Source organism: Dromiciops gliroides, chromosome 1 (assembly GCF_019393635.1).
Source record: "Dromiciops gliroides isolate mDroGli1 chromosome 1, mDroGli1.pri, whole genome shotgun sequence".
Taxonomy (NCBI): Eukaryota; Metazoa; Chordata; class Mammalia; order Microbiotheria; family Microbiotheriidae; genus Dromiciops; species Dromiciops gliroides.
This window is the reverse complement of record NC_057861.1, coordinates 75,676,788-75,702,098: the sequence shown is the minus strand read 5'-3', so window position 1 is coordinate 75,702,098 and position 25,311 is coordinate 75,676,788. Positions and strand designations below refer to the sequence as shown.

Sequence of the window (25,311 nt, the reverse complement as noted above, 5' to 3'; positions counted from 1 at the left end):
GAGAAAGGAAGAGACTGGGTTTTTGAGGGTATGAAGTGGAGAGAAACATTTAAGGATTACTTTACAACTCAGCCAGTCCCCGTGACTTCAACGGGAATGGTTTCATTTCAGTTAGGAGAGGCTCCCATAGTCAAAAAGGAAGACAGGAGAGCTTTGCTGGTCCCAGAGTCAGGTCTCACATTTCTGGTCATCTTACAGCCCACCGTGCACTTTGCAGAGGACACACTGGTACGGAGTGAAGATGAGGATGAAGCTGAGGAACTTCGGCCCCCACCTGGGGAAAGACAAAGGCTGATCCGGAAAGATACTCCCCATTACAAGAAGCACTTTAAGATCACCAAGCTGCCCAGGCCTGAGGCTGTGGTGGCCTTGCTTCAGGGCCTGTCAGGGGATGGAGATGGGGAGCTAGCCCCAACAGCATGTAGCAATGGCCCCCATACTCCACATGAGCAGCGGCCTCTCCCTTGGGGCCAGCATGCTGAAATGAACAAGGAAGAGGACAATGAACCTGATGAAGAGAAGAATGGGGCAGTGGCTGCCCCACCTTCTGTCAAGGTAGGGCCCCAAGGGCCTGGGTACCCTCGGGGGCTTCTAAGGTAGGGAAGGCCCTGGAGAATAGCTGTCATGCTGCAGAAAGCCTGATGGTGAAAACTCTTCCATGCTGTTGGGATCTCTCCCCTAGATGCCAGGGCTCTTCTTGGGAGGCCTTTCTATCCTTAAGTGATAGAAAGGGACAACCAGGGTGGGATCTATCAGCAGTGGGATGCCTCTGTTGTCCTCTGGCTGGTTGTGCCGCTGAATGACACTATCCTTTGTACTGATGATCCTTCCTCCTCATCCATTTGTTGCCAGCTTTAACTGGCTTTTTCCCTTTGCCCTCCCCTCTTTGAGATTAGCCCTCTGAAATGGTGCTGGCAGCTAATTCCTTTTTCTCCCAAAGCCTTCTGTTCTTTGACCAGGAGTGTGAGATTGGAGGAGCTGCAAGATTGTTGATTCTCTTTGCCAGTCAATGAACACACATAGTGTCTACCATATGCCTAACATTTTAGATGTCAGCTATATGGCAGCAGGAAGGGTCACTCGACACGTTGTCCAGTTGGTCACTTACAGATGATCACAGATGTACCCATGTCTGTCACTCATTTTAGAGAAAGGCAGAAATATATCCCTTCTCCCACCTCTATTTGCAGCACCAGTCCCCAGAACAATCCTAGGGGTCGGGGAATCTCCAACCTTTCCTTCAATGGGCCTATTGCTAGGAAATAAGTTTGTGTTTGGATCTCCCCCAGTGGGGGGGCCAGTCCTCTGGTGGAGCAGGGAATTTGGGCCCTAGGACACTGGTGGCTACACTTTGCACTCTGGCATGGGTGAGCTTGGTGGTTTTTCTTCTCTCCTCTCCTTTCTGCCTTGTGGCTGGAGCTGGTGCTGGAGCAGACAAGGCCCCAAGCAGCATCTCCAGGAATGACTATGGGCGTATGGTGGTGGTGGTGGCGGTGATGGTGCTGGTTTGGGCCCCACTAATCCGCATGCCTCTTTGCTGGTCCTGTCCTAACAGGGGGTGTCGTTTGACCAGGCCAATAACCTGCTGATAGAGCCTGCTCGCATTGAGGAGGAAGAGGTCTGTACTGCTCCTGTTGGGCTCACTCACCCACTCCCCCCCGGACTCCTCACACTGCTTAACTTGCTACCTGGGGTTCTGGCAGGCTGGCCCTGTTGCTGAGCCCACTACACACAGTGATCCGTCTTTCCTTTTACTTTTTCCCCTCCTTTACAAATGATCCTTTCTCTCCCTAGAAATCTAGAGCCAGCAGCAGCTGTTGCAGAGTTGGGTTGTATGTATGTGTTGGGGAGCTACTCAAGGGAGAGAGCATCAGCCTCCCCTCACCTCTTTTTCAGGCCATAATTTGCCCTCCAAACTGTTGTGAGTGATTCACTTCAATCCCTTTTTCCTAGGTGTTGGGGTCAAGTTTTTCTTCTTGAAGGAATCTGCTTTTCATTTTAACACTGGCTCTACCAGGAATCTGACTGAGCAGAGCATAATCTGAGCCCAGTAGCCACTCTTCTGACCATTTGTGACAAAAACAACCCCACCCCCGCTCTCCTTCTTGTTCCCATGGACCTCCCCCCACCCCCTTTACCAGGAAAAAGAATTCTGGAATTGCCAGCTGCAGGGGGGGTCTCAGAGTCGAGGTCGTCCAACTTGTATCAGGCCCTCTCCACAAAATTCCCAAGAAGTGCTCATTCACACTTTGCTTTAAGATCCTTATTAATTGTAAAATTAGTCCCCAAAGCTACTCATTCCTCTTTCAAATCTATTTGGCACTGTTCTCCTGTCACAGTCCAAAGAATAGCAGTGTTTTACTCTAGGGAAACATGGGACCTCATGAAAACCTTCGCTTCTCTCCGACCCCTTCCTCCTTCCTTAACAGCATTTTATACTGTTAGCTTCCGAGAGATCTATTGAGCCATTCCTTCTTTGTCTCCTTTACTGGCTCCTCATCTTCCTGAGGCTTTAAGGCCTCTTCTTTCTCTGTGTTCTCTGCCTTGGTGATCTCTTTGATTTCCCTGGTTTCAACGACCTGTGGATGACTTCCAAATTCGTGTCAGCCCATGCCATTCTCCTCTGAACTTCATGCCTTCATCATCTTCCAGCTACTTACGAGACATCCTCTCTCCCAGATGTGTCTCCAATGTCAATACAAACTCAATATGTCTAAATCCAAGGATGTCATTTTTCCCCCAGACGTGCTCCTCCTGTTGTCACTGTTTCTGTCAATGGCTCCATCATTCCCCAGTGTCCCATGTTTGAAACTTTGGCATTGTATTTCACTCCTGTGGCTTCATCACTTCTCCTAGGCAGTGGCTTAGCTTACCAAGTCCCCAGTTCTACCAGATCCCACAATTAGAGCACTCCTGTATCTTCGGGTAGCATTTTGGTTTGCCTTCTCTCGGAGGTACTTAACACTTAACATTGTACATTGGATTTCTCTGTGTTTGTATGTTGTCCCAGACTGGTCTCTGAGCTCCCTAAGAGCAGGAAGGAAAATAACTGATCCAACCCTATGATCTTCCCCAGTACTTGGCACACACTAGCCAAGTAGTAAATGTTTCCTGCATTGAATTCGCCACCATATTTGCTTAATCAACCAGTTAAGAAGCAAACAGAGTTTCATGCAGCTTAAGAAAATCTTGAGTTTCAAAGTGTGTACATGCTAGGAATTTACACGTTGTAGTCTTGAATTCTGCTTGATTTACCTTAATGATCTGATCGGGATTACTGTGTGCAGGACAATCTTCTAAACTTAATTGAGGAGGTGAAATCTGAACGTGTGTGTGTGTGTGTGTGTGTGTGTGTGTGTGTGAGAGAGAGAGAGAGAGAGAGAGAGAGAGAGAGAGAGAGAGAGAGAGAGAGAGAGAAGTATGTGTCTAAGTATGCTTTCATCAATACTAACTCCTGACCAGTGCAGCTCTGTACCTGCCCAGTCATTTATAGTTTTTGAGAGTTGCCTAGGGTTACAAGGTAAAGTAGCTACCTAAGGTCACTCAGTCATTTCTGTGTCAGAGGCAGGGCTTGCACTCTGGTCTTCCTGATTCTGAGCCTTATTATCAGGAGTGCATTATCAGCATAGGGAATATTATAAGCAAAGGTATGGAAGAAGTAATGCTTCCTTGGTCACCTTCTTATGGACTCTTTCTGATCTCTTTCTCCTTCATTAGAGTCTTGCTGATCTCATTTCTCTTTATCTGGTCTTTTCTCAGGCCCTTTATCCAGACTGTCCTAGTCCCCTTCAGAGTCCCAGCCTTAACAATCACCCCACATTTGGGTCTGATTCTTAGGCATATTCCAGTACCTCCTTCTCTGAGGGTTGCCCATCTTTTTTAGACCTCTTTACCTCCTTCTTATTTTGTTTAATTAAAAAAACACATTGGAAAACCAGTGAGTAGGAAGAGTTGAGGAAGGGGGGAAAAGAAAGCTCTTTGTCTCCTTAACTTTTCTTTATCTCTTAGTACTCTTGTTAAGTCTATTGCCTTTGATATTAGCATTTCTGAGATCAGTTTTTACATTTGATGATTTTGTCTGCTCAGAAGCAGAAGGCTAACATGCAAAATAAACAGTAAATTGGGGATAACAGGAAGTATAGATCCTTAAAATGCTAAACAGGGTCACTATCCTTCTGTCCTATCACTGAAATTACTTTCTCCACCCCATCCAAATCTCTTTCCATTCCTAGTACTGTTGCTCTTTCTCTTCTCATTACCGTTCCCTAAATTATTATTATCCCTTGTTCTATCAATTCAGGGTTACCACCTCCAATCTTCTGTCCTTTGTGATTGCCCCTTATCCAGAAACTGCTTTTTTGCCCATGGGATGTTCCCTTTTAGAATTGGTGCTGAACAGGCTCAGCAGGTCTTTGGCTTTTGTTCTTGTGGGGAAGAAGAGAGTAATTTTGGCTTTATGTCTGTTCTCCAGCCAGGCGCCTTGCCCAGTCCTATCCAGTACACTGTATGCTGGTTTCTGAGTTTGATGATGACGACAAGCTTTTGTCCCACCATCTTTTCCCCTTTTCCTGATCACACTGGATATGTATCTCTGGCCTATCCTAGACTCTCTTCCCGCTTCCCTTCCCAAGATCAGCTTGTGTCCAGGTCCTTGAGAACTGTCAGTAGAAAATCACCATGGCTCATAGAACCTGTTGCATCTGTGGCTACCAAGGCTGACCAACAAGATAACTCAGGAAATTACTGCTAGAGTTGGCCTCTTAGCCCACATTCCCCGCCTCCCAATCTCCAGTATGTATTTGGCTTCCCATACCACAACAGGTTAAAGGGGACAGGCTTACTTGACCTCTTCCTTAGTCTCTTCCTTGAGCTTTGTGTAATTTGACTCTTTGGACTCCCTCTTCTTTTCTTTCCCATCTCTCTGAGATGGGAAAATGAGGGATCTTGCAGCTAGGAACTTGCTGGGGCAAAAGTGGGGGGCATTCCATACCAAAAGTGCCTTTTCTCCACAATTCTACAGGACTTCAGCAAGTAGAGTAATAGTTTTATAAGCATTTACAAGAGAAGGGGGACTTGGGGCGGGAAGGGATTTTGATTGAAGTGTGAATCAGTCACCAACTCTGCAACAGTCATTTAAGTTTATTTCCTTTGAGCTCAGGGAACCTGCTCATGTATATCCCTCTCCCAAAAGATAAGTCACTTTTCAACTGTCATCTCTAGTCTCTCCATTCATTTGTCTTTATCTTTACCACTTCTGGGTTCTTCCCTTGCTTGAACATTCTTAACTCTTGAGTTACTGTTTCCTCTTTTCCTTCAACCCCTTTCCTTGCTGCTGCCCACATCCTCCCCTTGCCTCCCAGACCCTGTGGGATTCCTGGCCTCTGAGCTGGTAGCCCTTGGCCTACCCCACCGATACCTGGAGGCCTTAGTTCATTGCCCAGAGGAGTTAAGCGGAGAGGCCTAGCCTAGGACTTTCTTCTCCTTCAGCTCCTCTATCTCCAGAACTCCCCTTGCCTAGAGGGTGATCAAGGTGAGAGGCTGGGGGGAGGGAGGGCTAGAGGGAGAGCCCATTCATGTGGGTATGGAGAGAAAGATCTGTGTCCAGGGGAGCCATTGTTGGGATGGTAGATGACAACATTAAGTAGAGAATAGTTCACAGGTGTCTAGAGAGGGAGCTGCATGACCTGGGGAGAATGTGGTTACCAGACTTACAGGTACAGGTCACATGTTATTAGGATGCAAATTTCTCCTCACACCCATCCTGCTAATGCATTGAACATGCCCCATCTCCCATCTACCCATGCATAGACACACGCCTTGCTTCCCTTCCAGTACCTTTCCCTGCTGTGTAACCTCTGCCTGTAATTCTGCTTCCAGCTGACACTAACAATCCTGCGGCAGACAGGTGGCCTGGGGATCAGCATCGCAGGGGGGAAGGGCTCCACCCCATACAAGGGAGACGACGAGGTAAGGGAGGCCTGGGCCTTCTGTCTGTGACCCACCTTGGGCTGGCAAGCAGGGCCCCAAAGGCCTCCTCCCTTGACCACCACCCCCTTGCCTCTCTTAGCCCTTTTCATCCTTCTGTTGTTCTCTCTACCCCCTACTTCTTCATGCTAAGCCCCTTATACCCCTCTTTCTGCTATTCCTCACCCCTACCCTATAACATTTTGCTATCACTTAATAGCTTAGATTTTCATCTCTAGAATTTGAGGTTGGGTTTTTTTTTTTAAGATATTTTCCTTGTGGTTGACTTTAGCTGCCACCATTTGAAGTATGTAACTTAGTTGTGGTATTCATTGCATAGTATATGCTTTGCCGAGATCCCACTTGGAACCACATAATCTTCATACTTAGAGCCATGAAATCCCTTCTTTCTCTGAAATGTAACATTTTGATTAAAGCACCTAAAAACCTATCCAATGGATACTATATTTTAGAACAATTTCTAAAGAAATGCCTACATATATGTTATGTGGTACCTTTAACTTTTACTTAATGAACTCCTTGAATCTTGACTTGGCCCATCCTGGAGGTTGGCCCTGTTGCCTTTATCTTCCCCTGTAGTCCTAACCACTCTCAGTCAGAGCAAAGTTTTACCATCTTATACTCAGGACCTACTAAAATGTTCTGAGCAACTGTCCTTATGGTTCCCCGGAGAGTGTTCTTCCTTGTACCCTCTCTTTTGATAAAAGAAAACAAGTGAGCAAAGCTGCAGTCACATCTCTGCCAATAGCAACAAAGTTCAGTGATTAGGTCCCTTATTTTAGAAAGGTTTTCAGTTGCTTGGTTCTTTAGTTCCTGCTTAATTAATACCTCGCCTCCAAGCAATGGCTTTCTATCCTTTTGCAGAGTTTGCTTCTAGCAGTAGTTTTAGTTCCTAACTATTCACATATAACGTTGCAGAAGATTCTTAAGAGAGCCTTAAGAGTCCCTTATACAAACCAGAATTTTTAACACATTTTTAAGGAGGCAAGAGGCTTAAACTGGTTTCATGGCATTTCCACTGCCACCTATCCTTCTACCTCTTTGGCTGTTCAAATAAAGCTAGTAGATAGGCCTAAAGAGATGATAGGGAGAGGTATGTGGCGGTGGCATGGGCTAACTGAAACCTTTTTCTCCCCTACTTACATGTAAACTGAAGCGTGACCTCCTTTTCTCTTTTACTCCTAGAAGGTGACCCCATTCCCCAAACCACTTTTCTCTTTTCTTCAGGGCATATTCATCTCTCGAGTGTCAGAGGAAGGTCCTGCAGCCCGGGCTGGGGTTCGAGTAGGGGACAAACTACTAGAGGTGAGGGATGTGTATGTGAAGGGTAAGAATATGAGTGAGTATATATGTCTTTCTAATGGCATATTTCTGGATGCAGGCCTGCATGTTCATATGTTCTGCGTCTCTTCATATGTTTGTGGGCATGTAGGCTCTTTGTGTCTTAATCCATCCATCAGGTTTTGCCTGAGCATCTTTGTTATGCTTTGCTTTTGCAGAAAACAAAAATATATAAGACACAGCCTACTCTTATGTAGCTCCAGATTTGGTTGGGGAGTTCTGACTAAAAGGCATTACAACAGTTTGAGAACCCATTGTTAATCTGGGTATTTACTACAAATGCTCAAAGAGTTTGAGGAGGGAGCAGATCTGTTGGGCTAGAGGAGTGAGGGAAGAATTAATAGAGAAGGAATGAACTAGTCCTTTAAAAGCTGAATATCCTATGGATAATGGTAGCTGACGTTTATGTATAAAAAAGCACTCTATGGAGCAGCTAGGTGACACAGTGGATAAAGCACCGGCCCTGGATTCAGAAGGACCTGAGTTCAAAGCCAGCCTCAGACACTTGACACTTACTAGCTGTGTGACCCTGGGCAAGTCACTTAACCCCCATTGCCCTGCCCCCCCCATCCCCCACCCAAAAAAAACCACACACACACAAATAAAAAGACATGCTAGAGGGGCAGCTAGGTGGCTCAGTGGATAGAGCACCGGCCCTGGATTTAGGAGGACCTGAGTTCAAATCCAGCCTCAGACACTTGACACTTACTAGCTGAGTGACCCTAGGCAAGTCATTTAACCCCAATTACTTCACACACACAAAAAAAAGACATGCTAGGTTTAGTAGATTATAAGCTCCCTAGGTATCACAAGTGTGATGTGGAAGCCAAAAAATGAGTGCAGTTTTAGACTATGTTGAGAAGTATTGCCCTAGTACTAAACAGGTTATAGTATCACTGTCCTCTGTCCTGGTTAGACCACATCTGGAGTATTGTGTTCAGTTCACAGAGGACCATGTTTTAGGAAGCATGTTGATAAGTTGGAAGGGTGACCAGGATGATGAAAATCCATGTGATTATGCCACGTTAATAGCGGTGAGAATGGAAGAAGTCCAGCATGGAGAAAAGAAGACTTAGGGGCATTATAGTTGCTTTTAGATTTCTGAAGTACTGGCCCTGGATTCAGGAGGACCTACCTGAGTTCAAATTTGGCCTCAGAGGGGGGCAACTAGATGGCTCAGTGGTTAAAGCACTGGCGCCCTGGATTCAGGAGTACCTGACTTCAAATCCAGCCTCAGACAACACTTACTAGCTGTGTGACCCTGGGCAAGTCACTTAACCCTCATTGCCTCACAAAAAAAAGAGAGGCAGACAAGAAGTAAAAGTTGCAGTGGTAGATTCAATTCTGTCAGAAAAAATTTCCAGCAGTTTATGAGCTATTGAAAAGTGTACCGAGCTGATTTGGGAATTAATAGGTTTCCCCTCACCTTTGCTTGTCAGGCATATCAAGCATGTTGTAGTTTTTCTTTAGGTACAGATCCCTTGCAACTTGAGATTCTGTGGTTTTGTTTTTATAGGCAATAGGAATTGGAGTTCGGAGCAGAGTAGTATTATGATGAAATTGGACTTGAAATAAAATTAATATGCCAGTGATCTGTAAGATGCATTGGAGGGGTAGAGACTAGTTGAAAACTATTGTAGTTATTGAGGAATGTGGTGGTGTGGAGCTAGTCTAGGTTCTGGAAATGGGAAGTGATTAATGCAAGAGGCATTCTGAAGGGAAAAAATTAGAGGATTAGAAGAGAAGTTGCGTTTAAGAGATAAAGCCAAGGTTTCATGAAGAATGGGAATGCTACCAAAATGGAGCAGTTTCCTATTTCTATCCCTCAGATTGCTTCTCTCTCGTCTGCTGCTTCCTTGTCATTGTCCCAACTTTTACATTTAGGTAATGCCCTAATCCACATGTCCTTTCTGCATCATCCTTGATCAGTAGTCATCCATGCTTATAAAGCTTTGGTGAGGGGCAGCCTGCTAATTCCCAGGCAGCTCATTACACTTTTCTAGCAGAGTTGAAATCTGCCTATTCACCTTCTGTCTGTTGTTACTCATTCCCTACTCTGGAGCTCTGTAGTTTCTTGAGACCCTGCCCCAAGTCCTCTCCTCGCTTTTTTCTACACTCCTCCTCTCAGTAGCCTTGTATGTTCTTCTGGCTCCATTTATCAAAACTACAGAGATTTCTCCCAGATATTTCTTCAGCCCTGATCTTTCATCCAAATTCTTAATGAGTCAGGAAGTCAGTCAGCAAATGTACATGTCTTTACTGTGTGCGAAGCACTGCAAATAGAGATGAAAACCCAATAGTCCTTGCCTAGAAGGAGCTTATATTCCATGGAGAGACAATATGTGTACATAGGAGTATATAAAAAGTTCAAGGTCATTTTGGAGGGCTGAAGTGTTCAGAAAAGATCTCATGTAGTACCTGGTGTTCGAACCCAGTTTGGCAAGAAACAAGGAATGCTTAGAGGCATTCATGTGAGGCAACATGACTAATATGGAAATGTTTTACATAATTGCACATATATAACCTATATCAAATTGCTTATGAAAATGGCTTAGGGAGGAAGGAAGTGAAGGAGGGAGAAAATTTGGAACTCAAATTTTCAAAACAATGAATGCTAAAATTTATATTTACATGCAATTAGAAAAAATAAAATATTATCAAATTTTTTTTTTAATTCAAAAAACATTATTAAAAGAGCGATATAAGGAGAGAATGCATTGCAGGCATAGGGAGCGGTCTTTGAAAATGCTCAAAGAAAAAAAATGAAGGCCAGTTTCATTGGATTGTAGAATGTTTGAAAGGGCGAGATGTTATCACCACCATCTGGAGATCCCATTATGACCTCAAATCTAAAATCAGGTTTGTTGTTTTCTTCCTGTCTTTCATTTCCCATAGGCTTTTCATTTAACAACAACAATGTTATAAGTATCTACTATGTGCCGGGCACTGCCCAATACTAGAAATAAAAAAGATAGAACCTGGGGACAGCTAGGTGGCGCAGTGGATAAAGCGTCGGCCCTGGATTCAGGAGGACCTGAGTTCAAAGCTGACCTCAGACACTTGACGCTTACTAGCTGTGTGACCCTGAGCAAGTCACTTAACCCTCATTGCTCCGCAAGAAAAAAGAAAAGATAGAACCTGAAACAGTCACTCCTGCAGGCTGCCCCCCCCCCCCCAATCAGCTATATCCTAATGGGGACATCTGAGTTGTACATAAATGAATGTGAAACAAGATAAAATGTGAATAAGGGAAGAAGAGGTCCAGACCAAAAAAACATAGGGAATGACAGGTCACTTAATTGGGATGAGATTAAGGAAGGTTTCATGCAGAAGTGCAAGCTGGCCCACCTGCAGGGCCCCTGAGGAATGGAGAGGTGGACCAGCTTGGCCCAGGCAAGTCAAACCACCCTCTGCCTCTCATAACCTAATGGAGACAGCCCAGGACCCTGAACCCTTGAGCCTAAGGAAGAACAATGCTTCCAGCCCTGTGTCCGTCATCCTGGGAAACAACCCCTCTGGGGAGACAGACAAGAGCTGTAGCCACAGCTACTGAAGACCCAGAGAGGAAGGTTCTTGTCACCAAAACCTTGGTGCTATCAAATGGTTCAACATCAGAAACTGATAGGATTTTATCAGTGGAAGTGACATTAAATAAGAGCCATGACCATCTGCCACACCCCAAGGATTAGGGGAACTTTCCATCCTACTTGTAGCTGAAATCTGCCACATGTGTTACTGTGAGCTCCTTGAGATCAGGGACCATCTTTTCTATTTGTACTGTACACAAAATAAGTGCTTAATAAATGCTTCATTCATTCATAGTAGAAAGGAAATAAGCATTTATCAAGTGTCTGCTATATTCTAGGCATTGTACTAAGTACTTTACAAATATCTCTTTTGATGCTCCAAACAACCCTCAGTTGTTGATGTTGTTGTTGTTGTTGTTGTTATAATACCCATTTTACAGTTGAGGAAACTGAAGCAGGCAGATTAAGTGACTTGTGTAGGGTAACACAACTAGTAAATATTTAAAGCTGGATTTGAACTATGGTTTTCCTGATTCTAAACCCACTCTATCCGTTGTGCCACCTAGCTGTCTATTAAGTAAAGTGCCACCTAGTAGGCATATAATAAATGGCTGTTGGATTTTGTTGTAGTGACACTTGAAGTGGGCCTTGAAGGAAGGAGAGTTGTAGTAGATATTTTTGTAAAGCACACAGATGACTTATGTGAAAAATGAGAGAAGGAAAGCTGAAATGAGGACAAAATGTCCAGTTTTTCAGGAAATGAGATTAGGTGAAGGAGACTGAAGTTGGAAAGGTAATTGTAGGAGATGAGTGCTTGACTAGTGAATTTTGTTTTTTATCCTAAAGGGCATCAAAGCACTAAAGGTTTTTGATCAGGGAAGTGACATGCCTGAAGTGGTGGCCTTCAGAGGCAATGATGGACGCCAGAAATCTAGACAGTAAAACTATAGGAGTTTTTAACTTGTTTTGGAGAGTCAGAAAAGAAAGAGTCAAAGATAACTGAGGTTTTAAGATTTGATAACTGGGAGAATGGTAGTACCATCAACAGAAATAAAGGAGTTGGGAGGAGCGGCAGATTTTGGGGAAAAGATTATTTCAGTTTAGACATATTGAATTTTGAGGTTCTGGTGTATTACCTTTGAGGTAATCTCACGTGTTCAGAATTTAGCATAGTGTGTGGTATGTAGTAGGAGCTTAATAAATACTTGTTATCTTGACTTGAACAGGAGCTCCAGGGGGAGAGAGAGAAGGAGGGAAGGAGGAAGGGAGAGAGAGAGAGAGAGAGATATTTTCCACCCCACATAGAGTTATTTATCAAGTCCTATTCTATCCTTGAAATATCTCAGGAATCTCTTTCTGTCTTCCTCTCCCTGCCCTCTACCCCCAGTTCTCCCTACCACCATAATACCTCCCTTTGACCTCACATGAATATTTGGTTTGTACCTTCCTTATGCATTTCTACATCTATCGTTTTGTATCATTTATTTGTACACAGGTCTTATCTTGTGGACCATGCACACCAAAGGAGCACAAGGACTGTCTTTTTTTATCTCCCTGGCACATGCCTCTTTGTAGTCTTTGGGTGATTGATAAATGTTTGTTCAAGTTGACAGTTGCTACTGGGGCTGTGGGAACAATCATGAGCTCAATTTTGGACACTGAGTTTGAGCCACTGGTGGAACATTAAAGCAGAGAAGCCCTGTAGACAGTGAGAAATGCCTATAGGAGCTCAGAAAAGAGGTCAGGGTTGGAGATGAACATTTGGAAGTCGTGTTCATGCAGATGACAAAGGCCAAAGGTAGTATCTAGCATGGACACAGTGTCATACACTGGCTAATCCTTGCTCCTCTTTAACTACTATATAGAAATGGCCTTGCTGTAATCTCTTGTTTCTTCTAGAGAGTTCCAGATCAGGCATGTCCCACAAAATATGCAATGCTGCTTCCTTTCCATCCCTAATTTTCTTCAAGGCCCAGCTCAGCCTTCTTATAGGCCTTTCTCAATCTCTCCAACTGCTAGTAGTGGAAAATCTTTTTTTCTCTTTTTTCTGTTGTGGCAAGAAAACCCCCTCTATTGCGTTTGAGAATAAGTCAGTAAAGAGTTTATTCTATACATTGTTATAAAAGCATCAGCTGACACAGAGAAATATGTCTGTCTCTCTAGGGTCAGTGGGATTCTGAATACAGGAGATTTTACAAAAGTATACAGTATGCCAGCTCACAGCTGGTCAACCATTGAACCATTAATTAGCCTTGGAAGCAATTGATTGTGTGTTAGGGGAAGGGGGGAAAAAAAGAGGTCTTTGGGCCACTTTGAAGGTGTAATTTCAGTAGGATGGTAGGAGTGGAAGGCAAATGCAAAGCTTGAAAAGTTTCTGTAGAGTGATGAGGGTGACGTGTATATATCACTCTTTCTGCATCTGTTCTCCTTTGACTTCCCTTTTGTCCTTCCTCCCACAGGTGAATGGGGTAACCCTACAAGGGGCTGAACACCACGAGGCAGTGGAGGCGCTTAGGGGTGCAGGTGGGGCTGTATTGATGAGAGTCTGGCGAGAACGGATGGTGGAGCCAGAGAATGCCATCACAGTCACTCCTTTGCGTCCCGAGGATGACTACAGTCCTCGGGAGAGGCGGGGCAGTGCCCTTCGTCTGCCAGAGCCTTCTAGCCCCTCTGGCCCTCCTCGACAACGCCATACTACCTTCCTAGTCAGAAGTGAAAGAGGCCTTGGTTTCAGCATTGCTGGTGGCAAAGGCTCCACACCCTACCGAGCTGGAGATGGGGTAAGGGGATAGAATGCAGGTAGAAGGAATGGGATGAGATGGAAAACTGGGATGAGTGAAAGCCCATGGTTACAGTTAAGGGTGTGGTAGGTGATGAGAAAAGAGGAAGAGGCTGAGAGTAGGATGGTCACTTTTCCTATATTCCCATGGAACCTGAGTCCTGAGTCAGGAGCTGGGAATAGCCCGAGTGACATTGGATCCCCCCCCTCCCCACCCACGCCCAGGGGTATTTTGGGACAGTGATTCAGAGATAAGACTTTCTCAAAGCGCCTACTTGGGGTAGTCTGCTGGGGAGGGAGGGAGGGAAAGGAGGGGCAGGAATCAACCTGAGTAAGTAAAGGTAAGGAGAAAGATGGTCTCAGAGGTTCCTTATGATTACATAGTTGTGAGAAAGGAGGGTATAAGGGCTGTAGAGCAAGGGCTAACTGTTCTATCCTCTACCCAGGGAATCTTCATCTCAAGGATTGCTGAAGGTGGGGCTGCCCACCGGGCAGGCACAGTACAGGTTGGGGACCGAGTAATCTCAGTGAGTGGCCCGCTCCCAGGGATCTCCCCTCAAAACTTGCACTTGAGCTCTCATATGAGTGTGCACTTGCGCTCTCTCTCTCTCTCTCTCTCTGTATGACTCTTTGTGTGTGTGTGTGTCTCTGTGTGTCTGTGTCTGACTCTGACTCTCTCTCTCTGCTTTGGGATTGCAAGATTATGGGGTAGGGGTGTGGCTGCATTGAAGGGCTGAACCAGCCCAGTTTGGGGGGGAGGTCTGTTGGAGCCTCTGGGGCTGACCAGGGTGGTAAGAGCTGGGACTGTCTCTTCAGCGCTGCTTCTGTCTGTTCTGACCCTTGTGCAGGGATGGGGGCTCAGGGACAGCTGTCTTGCTTCTTTGGTCCCTGATCTCTGTTCCTGGGGGCAATTCTTCCAGATCAATGGGGTAGACATGACAGAGGCCAGACATGACCAGGCAGTCGCACTGCTTACTGCTGCCTCCCCCACCATCACGTTGCTGCTGGAACGAGAGGCTGATGGGCCTCTCACCCCTGCCCCACCACTCAGCTCCCCTCTACCCCCCAGTCCTGTCACACCCATGGCAGTTGGGGAGCCTGGGCCCCCTCCTAGCCTCATGGCCAACACTCTAGAAGGACCATATCCTGTGGAGGTGAGGAGCCCCCAACCCTCCCCCTTCTTTGTCCCCAAGTCTCTACCTGCCTTCATTCCCCCCCCCATCTTATTTTCTATTTTCTTCCCTCTTCCTCCTGCCTAGTGTTTCCCCTTCCCCTGCCCCACTGAGGAGGTCCTTTATTCCTTCCTCTCTAGTCTATGATTTTTTTTTAACCTCCTGAAATCATCCTGGTTATATACCCCTTAGACCAGGATTTTGTTTCTTATAGTCTGGGAAGGCTGTATTTGTCCTTCCTCACATCCCCACCCAGGTCAAAGATATCACTACACATCTCTTGCTCTGTTTAATAATTCATAGTCATCTAGGGATTTATTTAAAGTTTTTGAATCTCCATTTTGAAGTGGTGCCAATACTCAGTATAATTAATTACTTCTATAAATTTACTCTCCAGTGTGTGATATGTCTTCCTGTTGGTTGACCCAAAATCTGCCTCTCATCACACAGGGAGTAATTAGGTCCTAATATCTGGAATTTGATGAATGAGCTGTTTCTCCCTGACCATCAGATTTTATAGACTTGGATGCACTCTTAGCTTTGGTCTTTCAAGATCGAAAGGGCCAGAATTCTCCAATCTGTCTCCATACATTATTGTCATACCCATCATCCTTATGTCCTACCCACCATATCCCTCTCTTATGCCTCAATCACTTTAGCTGTCCTTGGCACTGTCTCAGGTGGCCCTCTTGTGTTTTCTTTGAGGTTTGGAAGCCAGACCTGCACACAGAATTCCTGGTGTATGAAGGGCAGAAGATATGTTTGCTCCTTGTCCCTTCCTTGTAGTGCCCAGATAGTCTTGGGGAAACAATTCCAGATTGAGGATTGGGAGACATAGTCTCAAAACTGCTACTAACTAGCTCTGAAGCCTTGAGCAAATTGTTTATTGTAGGTTCCTCATCTCTGCAATGAGAAGAATGAACTGTATGGTCTCTAGGAGCATTTCCAACTTGCTATGGCTCTAATGCCACAAGTTTCCAGTGTCTCCTGAAGTCCTTCTCATCACAAAGAGTAGGGTCTTTTCATCCTATAAGTAGTTTGGGTGCGATCCCCAAATGCCTTACCCAACATTGGACCAAAGTGAGGTTTCCTTGCCACTCTCACACTCTTTCACACAGAATCAAAACTTTCTATTGATGTTTATCTCCACTGGGCTAAAATTTCACTTTGAAGACCGTTGTCATGCATAGCCTTGGAGATTACATTGTAGTCTCTCTGCCAGATTATTTATAAAAATAAGACTTGCTTATTCTTATCTATACAGAAAAGGCTCAAATTCAGTAATCTACATCAAGCACTTTGTTTCTATAAAAGTGTTACAAAGGTGTGAGTACATTAAGTGCATGAACCCTACCTCTCCTTTGTATTATTTCTCCAAGACAATTCTCCATCTGTGACCAGTAGTCACAGTTCTTCATAACTACCCTATCACAACCTCTTCATTGCCCCTTCAATGTCTCCAGGAAATCTGTCTGGTGAAAGCTGGTGGGCCTCTGGGGCTGAGTATTGTTGGAGGCTCCGACCATTCCAGCCACCCATTTGGGATCCAGGAGCCTGGTGTGTTCATCTCTAAGGTAGTGGAACTGGGGGAAGGGAACAAGTTGTGTCTCCGGGAGGTGGGGTTTTGTCTCACCTCTTCCTCCCTGTCAGGAACACCCCACCCAACCCCATGCAGGCTTGTTAATTCTACATATGTGATGAGAGGATAGTGTTTGCAAATGGTAGGTATATGTGCTATGACTGGGCTTGTACACTGTTTGGGTGGAGGGATGTCTCAATGTGGTGTTGCTGAGGAAATAGAATGTCTAGAAACTGAGGCGAGAGTAAAGACGGTCAAAAAAGGCCAGCACGTGCCATTTGATGCTCCATTCATCCTGGCCTGTGCAAATAGCTTTTCCCTGCCTGGTTTCTGTTATCCAATTCTGGCTGCCTGCCTCTTCCCATTGGACACCCTGTACTGCCCTGTGCCTCTATTCTTATGTTTCTGCCAGGTGCTTCCTCGGGGATTGGCTGCTCGAAGTGGGCTGCGTGTGGGTGATCGAATTCTGGCAGTAAATGGGCAAGATGTTCGGATGGCTACACACCAGGAGGCTGTGAATGCCCTACTCAGCCCTGCCCCTGAGTTGTGCCTGCTGGTGCGGAGGGATCCTCCCCCACCGGGCATGAAGGTATGCAGGGCAGAGGGTAAAAGGGAGATTGTGTTGGGATTGGAGAGATGTGGCAGTATAGGTGGTGACAGATGGCTTCTTTGGCCTTCTTTTCTTTCACCCCTGCTGCCTTTAGGAAATCTGCATTGAAAAGGCCCCTGGCGAGAAGCTGGGGATCAGCATACGAGGTGGGGCCAAAGGTCATGCTGGGAACCCCTTTGACCCCACGGATGAAGGTGTCTTCATCTCCAAGGTGAGAGCTCCTGGAACCTAGAGGGATCTTATACCAAAACAGCTATCTTCAAGGTTGGGGGGAGGGGGGCGGGTTTCCTTACCCTGCTATTCTCTGCCAAACCCTGGAGGAAGGTTCCTCTTTCCCCCTTTAACCATATCTACTCTGAGTCCTTTTCCCCTCCCCCCCAAGATGCTCTTCTTACATTAATATGTTTCCTGACCTGTTGTGCTCCCTAATGTCAAACCCCAACACTCTCCCCCAGTGTAGTGCACTGTAACATTTGTCCATTGATACGCACTTTTGGCAGTCTGTTGGGTTTTCCCGTCATCTTCCTGATAGCTCCAGTTCTGTTCTCACCCTCTCATGGTCTTCTTGTCCCATAGGTAAGCCCAGCAGGAGCTGCGGGGCGAGATGGCCGTCTCCGAGTGGGGATGCGGCTCCTCGAAGTGAATCAGCAGAGTCTGTTGGGCCTGACACACACTGAGGCCGTGCAGTTACTCCGTGGCGTCGGAGACACCCTTACAGTGCTTGTCTGTGATGGCTTTGACCCCGTTGCTGCTGCCGCTCTTGAGGTCAGTCACTCAGCCAGTGACATGGGCGGCAGGATTTTAATTAAGCTCTGTGCCAAATGCTCTGAGTATAAATGCAAAAGTCCCTGCCTTCAGGGAGTTTAAGTTTTAATGGGGGAGACAAGACCTGGGCGGGCCTGAAAGGGTCATTCAGTACAAGGCAGTCCCTTTTTGCCTGAGAAATGTTTACACAACCGCAAGTATATAAGTATATAAATAGGTGTACATAACCTCTTACTGCTGCCAAATTTGTCATCACCACCACATTTAGTTATGTGACCCCATATGGGGTCACAACCCACAGTTTAAGAAGTTTAGGTTTAGGAGAGTAAAGTGGCAAGAGGTGCCAGGGTGAAGAGGAGACTCCTTGGTCTTGTGCCAAGTGTCATGACCAGGTCATTTAACCTCTCTGAGAAGCCTCCTTCTTTGATCTGGAAGAGAAAGAATGCCTCTGGCAAATGCCTACTTTTGGTGACCCAAGTCTTCAAACAGGTCTCGAAATCATCATGATCAGCAGCCCCCCAAACTGCTCATGAGAGAGGCACAGGTCCTTCCCTTGACATACACAGCATTCCACACTATTAATTGATAGCCTAGATGCCTGCCCACCCACTGATTCAGATTCCACTTCACTGGCACAAGTGTTAGGCTTCCAGTGATCCCTGATATTAGAATAAACCCATTTGGCTAAAATAGAGTGGTTCCTAGAAAGGTGGACTGGAGCCAGATTGTGAAGGACTTTCAAATGCCAAGCTAAGGGGTTTGTATTTTATGTTAAAAGAGAGGGGACCCCGCTGATGGTTGAGCCAGGGGGTGTTATGGTCAGGAAGTTTATTTGGGGAGGCTGAATTAAAAAGGAGATACTGGAAACCAAGAGCCCAATTCAAATGCTGTTGCACTAATTGAGGTGAGAGGTGATGAGGGCCTAGACTCGGTGGAGAGAAGGAGATGGAAGTGGAAGCTATTAAAGAGTAATATTGGAAAGACTTGGTATCTTGGATATGTGGGGTGACAGAAAGGGAAGAGTTGGGATTGATTGCTTGGTTGGGGGTTGGCTGGGCTCAGCACCCTTGGACTGTCCTCAGCCTCAGAAGGCATTTTAGTACCCCTGGGAGGTTCTCTTCCTGCTGTTGAAGTCAGTCCTATCACCTGTTCATATTCAACATTTATTAAGCATCTGCTTTGTATAAGACACTGTGGCAAACAGTCTAGGCTCCAGCGCCCTTCCCTCAGGGAACATGTAGAAAAAGTAGCCTGAAACACCCACGAGCTGCATGAGCTTGGGGTAAAAGGCCTCAGAGAAGCGTCTGGCCCTAGGGCTCATACCTAGCTCTGCTACATTGTGCTTTGTAACCTGCAGCTAGATGGGTCTCAGTTGCTTCCTCTGTAAAATCAAGGTATTGGACTACAGCAGAGCTTCCTAACCTTGGTTGTGCCAGAACCCTTTGTGTAGTTTGGGGAAGCCTATGGGGTATCTGTTCAGAATTAGGTTTTTAAATATGCAAAGTGGACATGGAGTCAGGAGAAACCTGCATTCGAAATAAGGGGATGCTTATCTGCTTCATGACCCTAAGCAAGTCACTCAACCTTTGATCTGCAAAATGGGGAGAATACTTATATGACCTACCTCCTAGAGGAGTCTGTGAAGAAAGTGCTTTGTTCATTTAGTAGTGCTATAGCAGTGGATTTTTAGTTTGGGTTTTTTTTTTTTCTGAAATGGAGCTGAACATTTTAAGGTATCAAAATTAACCAGGTACATAATGCAGCCCCTCTCAAAGTGTAATACATCTATCAATAGTACCTACCTTGAGTTGAGGTCAGTCACAAACCAGACTCCTTTCCTAGAGCTGGGTGCTCAGATACCCATCCTTTACTTTTTACTTTCCCCTCCCACAGATGTCCCCAGGTGTCATTGCCAACCCCTTCGCTGCTGGTATTGGGCGCAAAAACAGCCTGGAGAGTATCTCATCCATTGACCGAGATGTGAGCCCTGAAGACCTGGAAAAGGTCAGTGTCCATATAGTCAAGCCTCCCCAGGGTCCCTTGAGTGCCCCTCTTCTTCCCACTGACTGATATGAGTTGAGGTTTCCTGATGAGTTGGTGAGTATTGGGTCAGAGTTTAGTTGTTAGCCATATGGCTACTCTCAGGAGACAGATGCTCAAAAAAGAAAGCTTGGAATCAATAATGAGCATAATAGAGTCACGTAAAACCATCAAATCTATTTGGAAAAGAAACTTCTCCAGTCTCCTCCCTTCCCTTCTTATTGCTGTAGAAAATAGGCAACAAGAAGTGGCCTTGTAGGCCTTTGAGGAAAAGGAAACATGCATAGATACATACACATGTATGTGTGTATATCTATGTGAGTGTATATATACACATATACATGTATATGTATGTGTGTGTGTATATACATATATACACACATACAGACACACATACATGTGTGTGTGTGTCTGTACAAAGAGAAAGAGTGAGAGAGCATTAGGTGAGAGTGACAGATTCCTTAATCTTTTGGGCTGAATTTGTGGGTCCCCTGATTCCTCCTGCTTGTTTGTCTAATAACTGTCTTTCCACCTGAGATCTTGCTTTCTACTTTTTTCTCAACAGATTCATTGACATGTCCCCTGTGTCCTGGGGACAGCTGGATTGATGGAAGTACTGGGGAGGCATATGATTATAGATGCTTACTCAGGGCTAGTGAAGGATCAGCTAGCCATTGACCAAAGATTGGTGCCAATTCTCCCTAAGACTTCCTAGGAATTCTGACCCGTTTGTGGGCCCCACCCTTCACACATACATACATTTATGCCCATTGTCTTACACACCTACATATGTTATAGAAGGAGCTCCGAACCACAGAATTTCAGAGTTGGAAGGGATTCTAGAGGATATAGCATCTGCCTTTTACCTGAAAAGAATTCCCTTGACAGCATTACTGACAAGTGGTCATCCAGCTTCTATCTGATGACTTCCAGGAATGGAGGCACTCACAATCCTACAAGGTGGCCCTGATTCCGTTTTTGTTAGGAAGTTCTTCCTTATATTGAGTTGAACTCTAGAACTTCACCTTATTTCTCCTAATTATTCTGAGGCCAAGCAGAGCAATTCTGACCTCTTTTTGACATGGTAGTCTGTCAGATATTTGAAGACAGCAGTCATGCACACACACCCTTACCAGCACCAAGCCTTCTCAGTTAAATTCAACAAACAGGGGGGCAGCTAGGTGGCACAGTGGATAAAGCACTGGCCCTGGATTCAAGAGGACCTGAGTTCAAATACAGCCTTACTAGCTGCATGACCCTAGATAAGTCACTTAACCCTCATTGCCCAGCAAAAAAAAAAAAAAATTCAACAAACATTTGCTAAGCACCCCCTCTCGTTAAACTATTATACCAGGCTTGGGCATATAAAGACAAAAATGAAATAGCCTCTGCTTTCTTTCTTTCTTTCTTTCTTTTTTTTGTGCGGGGCAATGAGGGTTAAGTGACTAGCCCAGGGTCACACAGCTAGTTTAGTGTCAAGGTTCTGATGCTAGATTTGAACTGAGGTCCTCCTGAATCCAGGGCCAGTGCTTTATCCACTGTGCCACCTAGATGCCCCCTAGCCTCTGTTTTCAAGGAGCGCGCGCATGCGCGCGTGTGCACACACACACACACACACACGCACGCACACACACGCACGCACGCATCCCCTCTCCCTTACTCTTTGGATTGCAAGGTTTCCAAGGTTCTTACTATTCTGGTCAGTTTTACATGTTCCTTCTTATATAGACACATGTACCTTCTCACAGGTATATTATCTTTGGATTTTCTTGCAGAATCTTAGTCCAGAACCCCTGAGGCTGGATTACCGAACCCTGGCTGCTCTGCCTGGGAGCAACAGTATCCAGAGGATCAATTCCAGGGTGAGTGATTGCTGTTCCTCTTTCTTTTCTAGTACTATCTTACTTGTGTGCACTCTCGCACTCGCTCCCTCTCTTTCTCTCTCTCTCTCTCCCTCTCTCCCTCTCTCTTTCCCTCTCTCTCTCTCTCTCTCTCTCTCTCTCTCTCTCTCTCTCTCTCTCTCCCTTTCCATCTTTTCTTTCCCCCTTTCTCTCTCTTCCTTCCCCCCCTTTCTCCATTTCTCCCTCTCCGCTTCTCTCTCCCTGAATTCTATAGGAGTTTGTGTGAGCTATAGGAAGTGTGATAGAGTACGGAATGGATGATGTCAGTGAGTGCTGAGGGGCTGCAAAAATGTGGAAGAATAAATTAGGAAGAGCTTCTGGTTAGAGATGGGCTTGAGGTGGGTCTTAAAGGGCAAGTAGGATATAGGATGACTAGGATTAGGAAGGATTGCAAAGGTGACGGGGAGGAGGCCGACCAGCTAAAGTTGAGTATGAGACGGGGAGGAGAGAAATCCAGAAAGGCAGATGGGCCCAGATTGCCAGCGGCTTTAAATGCCAGGATGAGGAAGGGTTTGGATCTGTGATAGAGAGTCAGGAGCCCAGTAAACCACTGGGCATATAGAATGTATTAGCTGATTGATCATAGATTTTCTAACAAGGCATGGCCCCATAAAAATAGTATTTTTAAATGGGTTGGGGAGGAAGAGGACTGAAGTTATTGGGCCAGTTAGAAGGGTAGTGCCATGGCCTGGGTTAGAGGCAGTGATAGGGGTTCCCTGAAGGCACAGCAACAACAAACTTGTTATAAGTACCTGTAGTATGTAGAACATTGCAACAGACAGTAGGGACATACAAGGTGAAGTAAGACAGAGTCCTTGCCCTGTAGGTCCCTTAAATTTGGTAGAGAAATGGCATGTGAAGGGACAAATGCTAGAAATACATGGTGGCATTAGTGACTCACAGAGTGCTGAAGAAGGACACCTTCTGGGCATAGCTCAGCCCCTGGCTTTCCTCTCTAACCATGCAGCCATGGGCAGGTCCCTTGATCTCTATAAAAAGAAAAGTTTCAAGAAGAAGGGTCAGTAATATTAAGTGTTATGGAGTTTTACCAAGGTCTCCCCATTTTCCCAAATGTGTTCTTGTCTATGAATCTTTCCCTCAGTTCTGGCCTTTCTCAATGCCTCCCCTTCCATATAGGGTCTCTCCCACAGCTCTGTTCCCTCATTTTTTTCCTCTCCCCTCCCCCCAGCAGATAAAAATAGCCAGCTGGGTGGGTGTGCCCAAGGGCAGGCCAGCAGCTGGGAAGCCCAAGACCCTCAGGAATGTTGAAGGGCTGTGGAAGGGGTGTAGCCCAGGGCAGCTCTAGTCCTGGAGACCAGTGTTCTCCAGAGGAGGTGAGGAGACTACAACTCTGTTGGGGGGCTCGGCTGAGGCTTAGTTGGGGGGGATTTTGTGGGTACCTGTACAGTAGGGTGCAAAGAGGGAGGTGGGTTGTAAAAGAAGGTGCATGAATGAAGGGAAGAGGGGAAAGTGGGAAGGGTACAGGGGACATAAGCAAGGTTCAGATGCCTTCTAGAGCAAAGAAGCTTAGGGATTTTATTTTGGTACTAACCCCCTCCCATCATTCTCCCTGATCCTGTACATTTCCCATTCTCCCCCACATTCCTCCCTTCTTTCCCCTATCTTTCTACATGATTCCCTTATATCCTTTTCCAAACTCATTCCTTCTTTTCCTTTGATCGCTTTCTCCCATTCTTTTCCCTGTCGTTTTTCCTGCTTAGCCCTCTCTGTGTGTTTCCTGCTGGCAATAACATAAAGATTTTGAGGAGGACCTTGCAAAGGACCCCAAAGCTATCAGAAAGAGAGTCTATAAATAAGCTGATCAAAAGGAAGAAGCCATCAAGAGATTTGAAACAGGCCGTTTGGTAGTACTGCCCAAGGTGGGCTCATGAATGGAAAAGGAGATTTGAAGCAACAGGCTCAGTCAAGGCTGTGCTCTGGTCTTTTCTGAGAAAAGGTATCAGGGAGATTCCTCCTTCCAAACTGCCTTTTAGAAGAGCAGCTGCCTCAGCAATAATAGATCAAGCAGTGGTAAATATGCAAGCTATTCTAGACCTAATTAACACATTAGATATCGGTAAATTCTCCAGGACAGGCATTGAAAAGTTTTAAAGGAATTCAAGGGTGAAATTGGGGAAAACTTGTTGAAAATGTGTAATGTGTCCTGACAAAACATGCACTGTTCAGGAGGCCTGGCACCCAGCCAGCATGCCTCTGCTGGAGATGATGCTTGGAGCCAGAGAGACAAGGCAGGCAGCTGTCCAGGGCCCAGCAAGGGGAGGACATAGCCAGACGTACTTGGTCATTTTTTTTAAATGAATGTACATCTTCAGTCACAGAAAAATTTTTTCCATGGCCCATTGTTATTTATGTCCCTCCAAAGGCAGTAACATAAAAGAGGTGTTGTTTTTAAAGCTTGTGTGTCCATAGATGGAGAACTCTGATTAGTGGGGAAGGTCTTCCAGAGATGGGCGTGCAAGGACCGATCCTAGCTAACATTTTAAAAAATTATCTAGAAATATACACTAAAATGGCCGTGGGGATTCTCAGATGATTCTCAGCTCCAGTGGAGAGTGAAATGTTGCTCTAATAGAACAGACTGAACTGAGAATTCTTTTTTATTTATGTTTTTGTTTTTGTTTTTTTTAGTGAGGCAATTGGGGTTAAGCGACTTGCCCAGGGTCACACAGCTAGTAAGTGTTAAGTGTCTGAGGCCAGATTTGAACTCAGGTACTCCTGATTCCAGGGCCAGTGCTCTATCCACTGCGCCACCTAGCTGCCCCTGAACTTAGAATTCTTGAAGCTGAACATAGGGATAGGGGAGCATTAGCATGGGCAGATGTAGAGTGATGTAATGTAGAGTTTGGGAAGAAGTCATTTAGGGGCAGCTAGGTGGTGCAGTGGATAAAGCACTGGCCTTGGATTCAGGAGGACCTGAGTTCAAATCTAGCCTCAGACACTTGACACTAGCTGTGTGGCCCTGTGCTAGTCACTTAACCCTCATTGCACTGCAAAAAAAAAAAAAGAAGAAAGAAAAGAAGAAAAGGGAAGAAGTCATTTAAACTCTAGGCTTCTGGACTTTGAGCTTACAGAGACTACCCAGGAGAAGGTCCTAAGAATCATTGTGGTCTTAAATCTATTGCAGAGCAGGTTCATGTTCAGGTAAGGGGTCTTGGATGGCCTTTATAGATCCTTCCAATTTCATGACTGTCCCTTGAGGACATGTGCTAAGAATATAGTGATTAGCTAGGTGGCCAGCAGGGCAAGGGCTAGGTAGGAGTGCTGACCTTCACCTCTCCTCAGCCTCATCTAGCCCAAAGTGCAGGTCTGATTGGTAGACATCGTTCACGACCTCGTAGGGCCAAAGAAGGTTCAGAAAAGGACGAGAGTAGGAATGAAGGAAGATCATTGAAGACAAGGTGAAAAGCTCAAGCCTTTTGATTTGGGAAAGTTGAAGCCTAAGAAAGAAGAGCTAAGTCAATAAATTCCTAAAATAAATAGAGCAAATGTGCACTAGTGGATCAGAGTTGCAGGCAATAGGGAATAACTAGGTGGCGCAGTGGATAAAACACCAGCCCCTGGATTCAGGAGGACCTGAGTTCAAATCCGGCC

At 45.6% G+C, this 25,311-nt stretch overlaps 1 protein-coding gene across 20 annotated transcripts in view; it reads left to right on the top strand.

Annotated features, from left to right (window-relative positions):
* SCRIB (scribble planar cell polarity protein) overlaps positions 1-25,311 on the top strand; it is a 70,190-nt gene that overhangs the window by 20,292 nt on the left and 24,587 nt on the right. For 18 of the 20 annotated variants that reach the window (XM_043978822.1, XM_043978836.1, XM_043978834.1 and 15 more), the window contains 13 exons: positions 199-555; positions 1,556-1,618; positions 5,878-5,967; positions 7,213-7,290; positions 13,313-13,633; positions 14,079-14,159; positions 14,553-14,786; positions 16,268-16,378; positions 16,796-16,972; positions 17,088-17,204; positions 17,570-17,758; positions 19,652-19,762; positions 21,574-21,660. In XM_043978822.1, the coding sequence (XP_043834757.1) occupies positions 199-555; positions 1,556-1,618; positions 5,878-5,967; positions 7,213-7,290; positions 13,313-13,633; positions 14,079-14,159; positions 14,553-14,786; positions 16,268-16,378; positions 16,796-16,972; positions 17,088-17,204; positions 17,570-17,758; positions 19,652-19,762; positions 21,574-21,660 (2,016 nt within the window). The remainder of the gene's footprint in view (positions 1-198; positions 556-1,555; positions 1,619-5,877; positions 5,968-7,212; positions 7,291-13,312; positions 13,634-14,078; positions 14,160-14,552; positions 14,787-16,267; positions 16,379-16,795; positions 16,973-17,087; positions 17,205-17,569; positions 17,759-19,651; positions 19,763-21,573; positions 21,661-25,311) is intronic. The other 2 variants (XM_043978820.1, XM_043978824.1) reach the window with 2 other exon arrangements.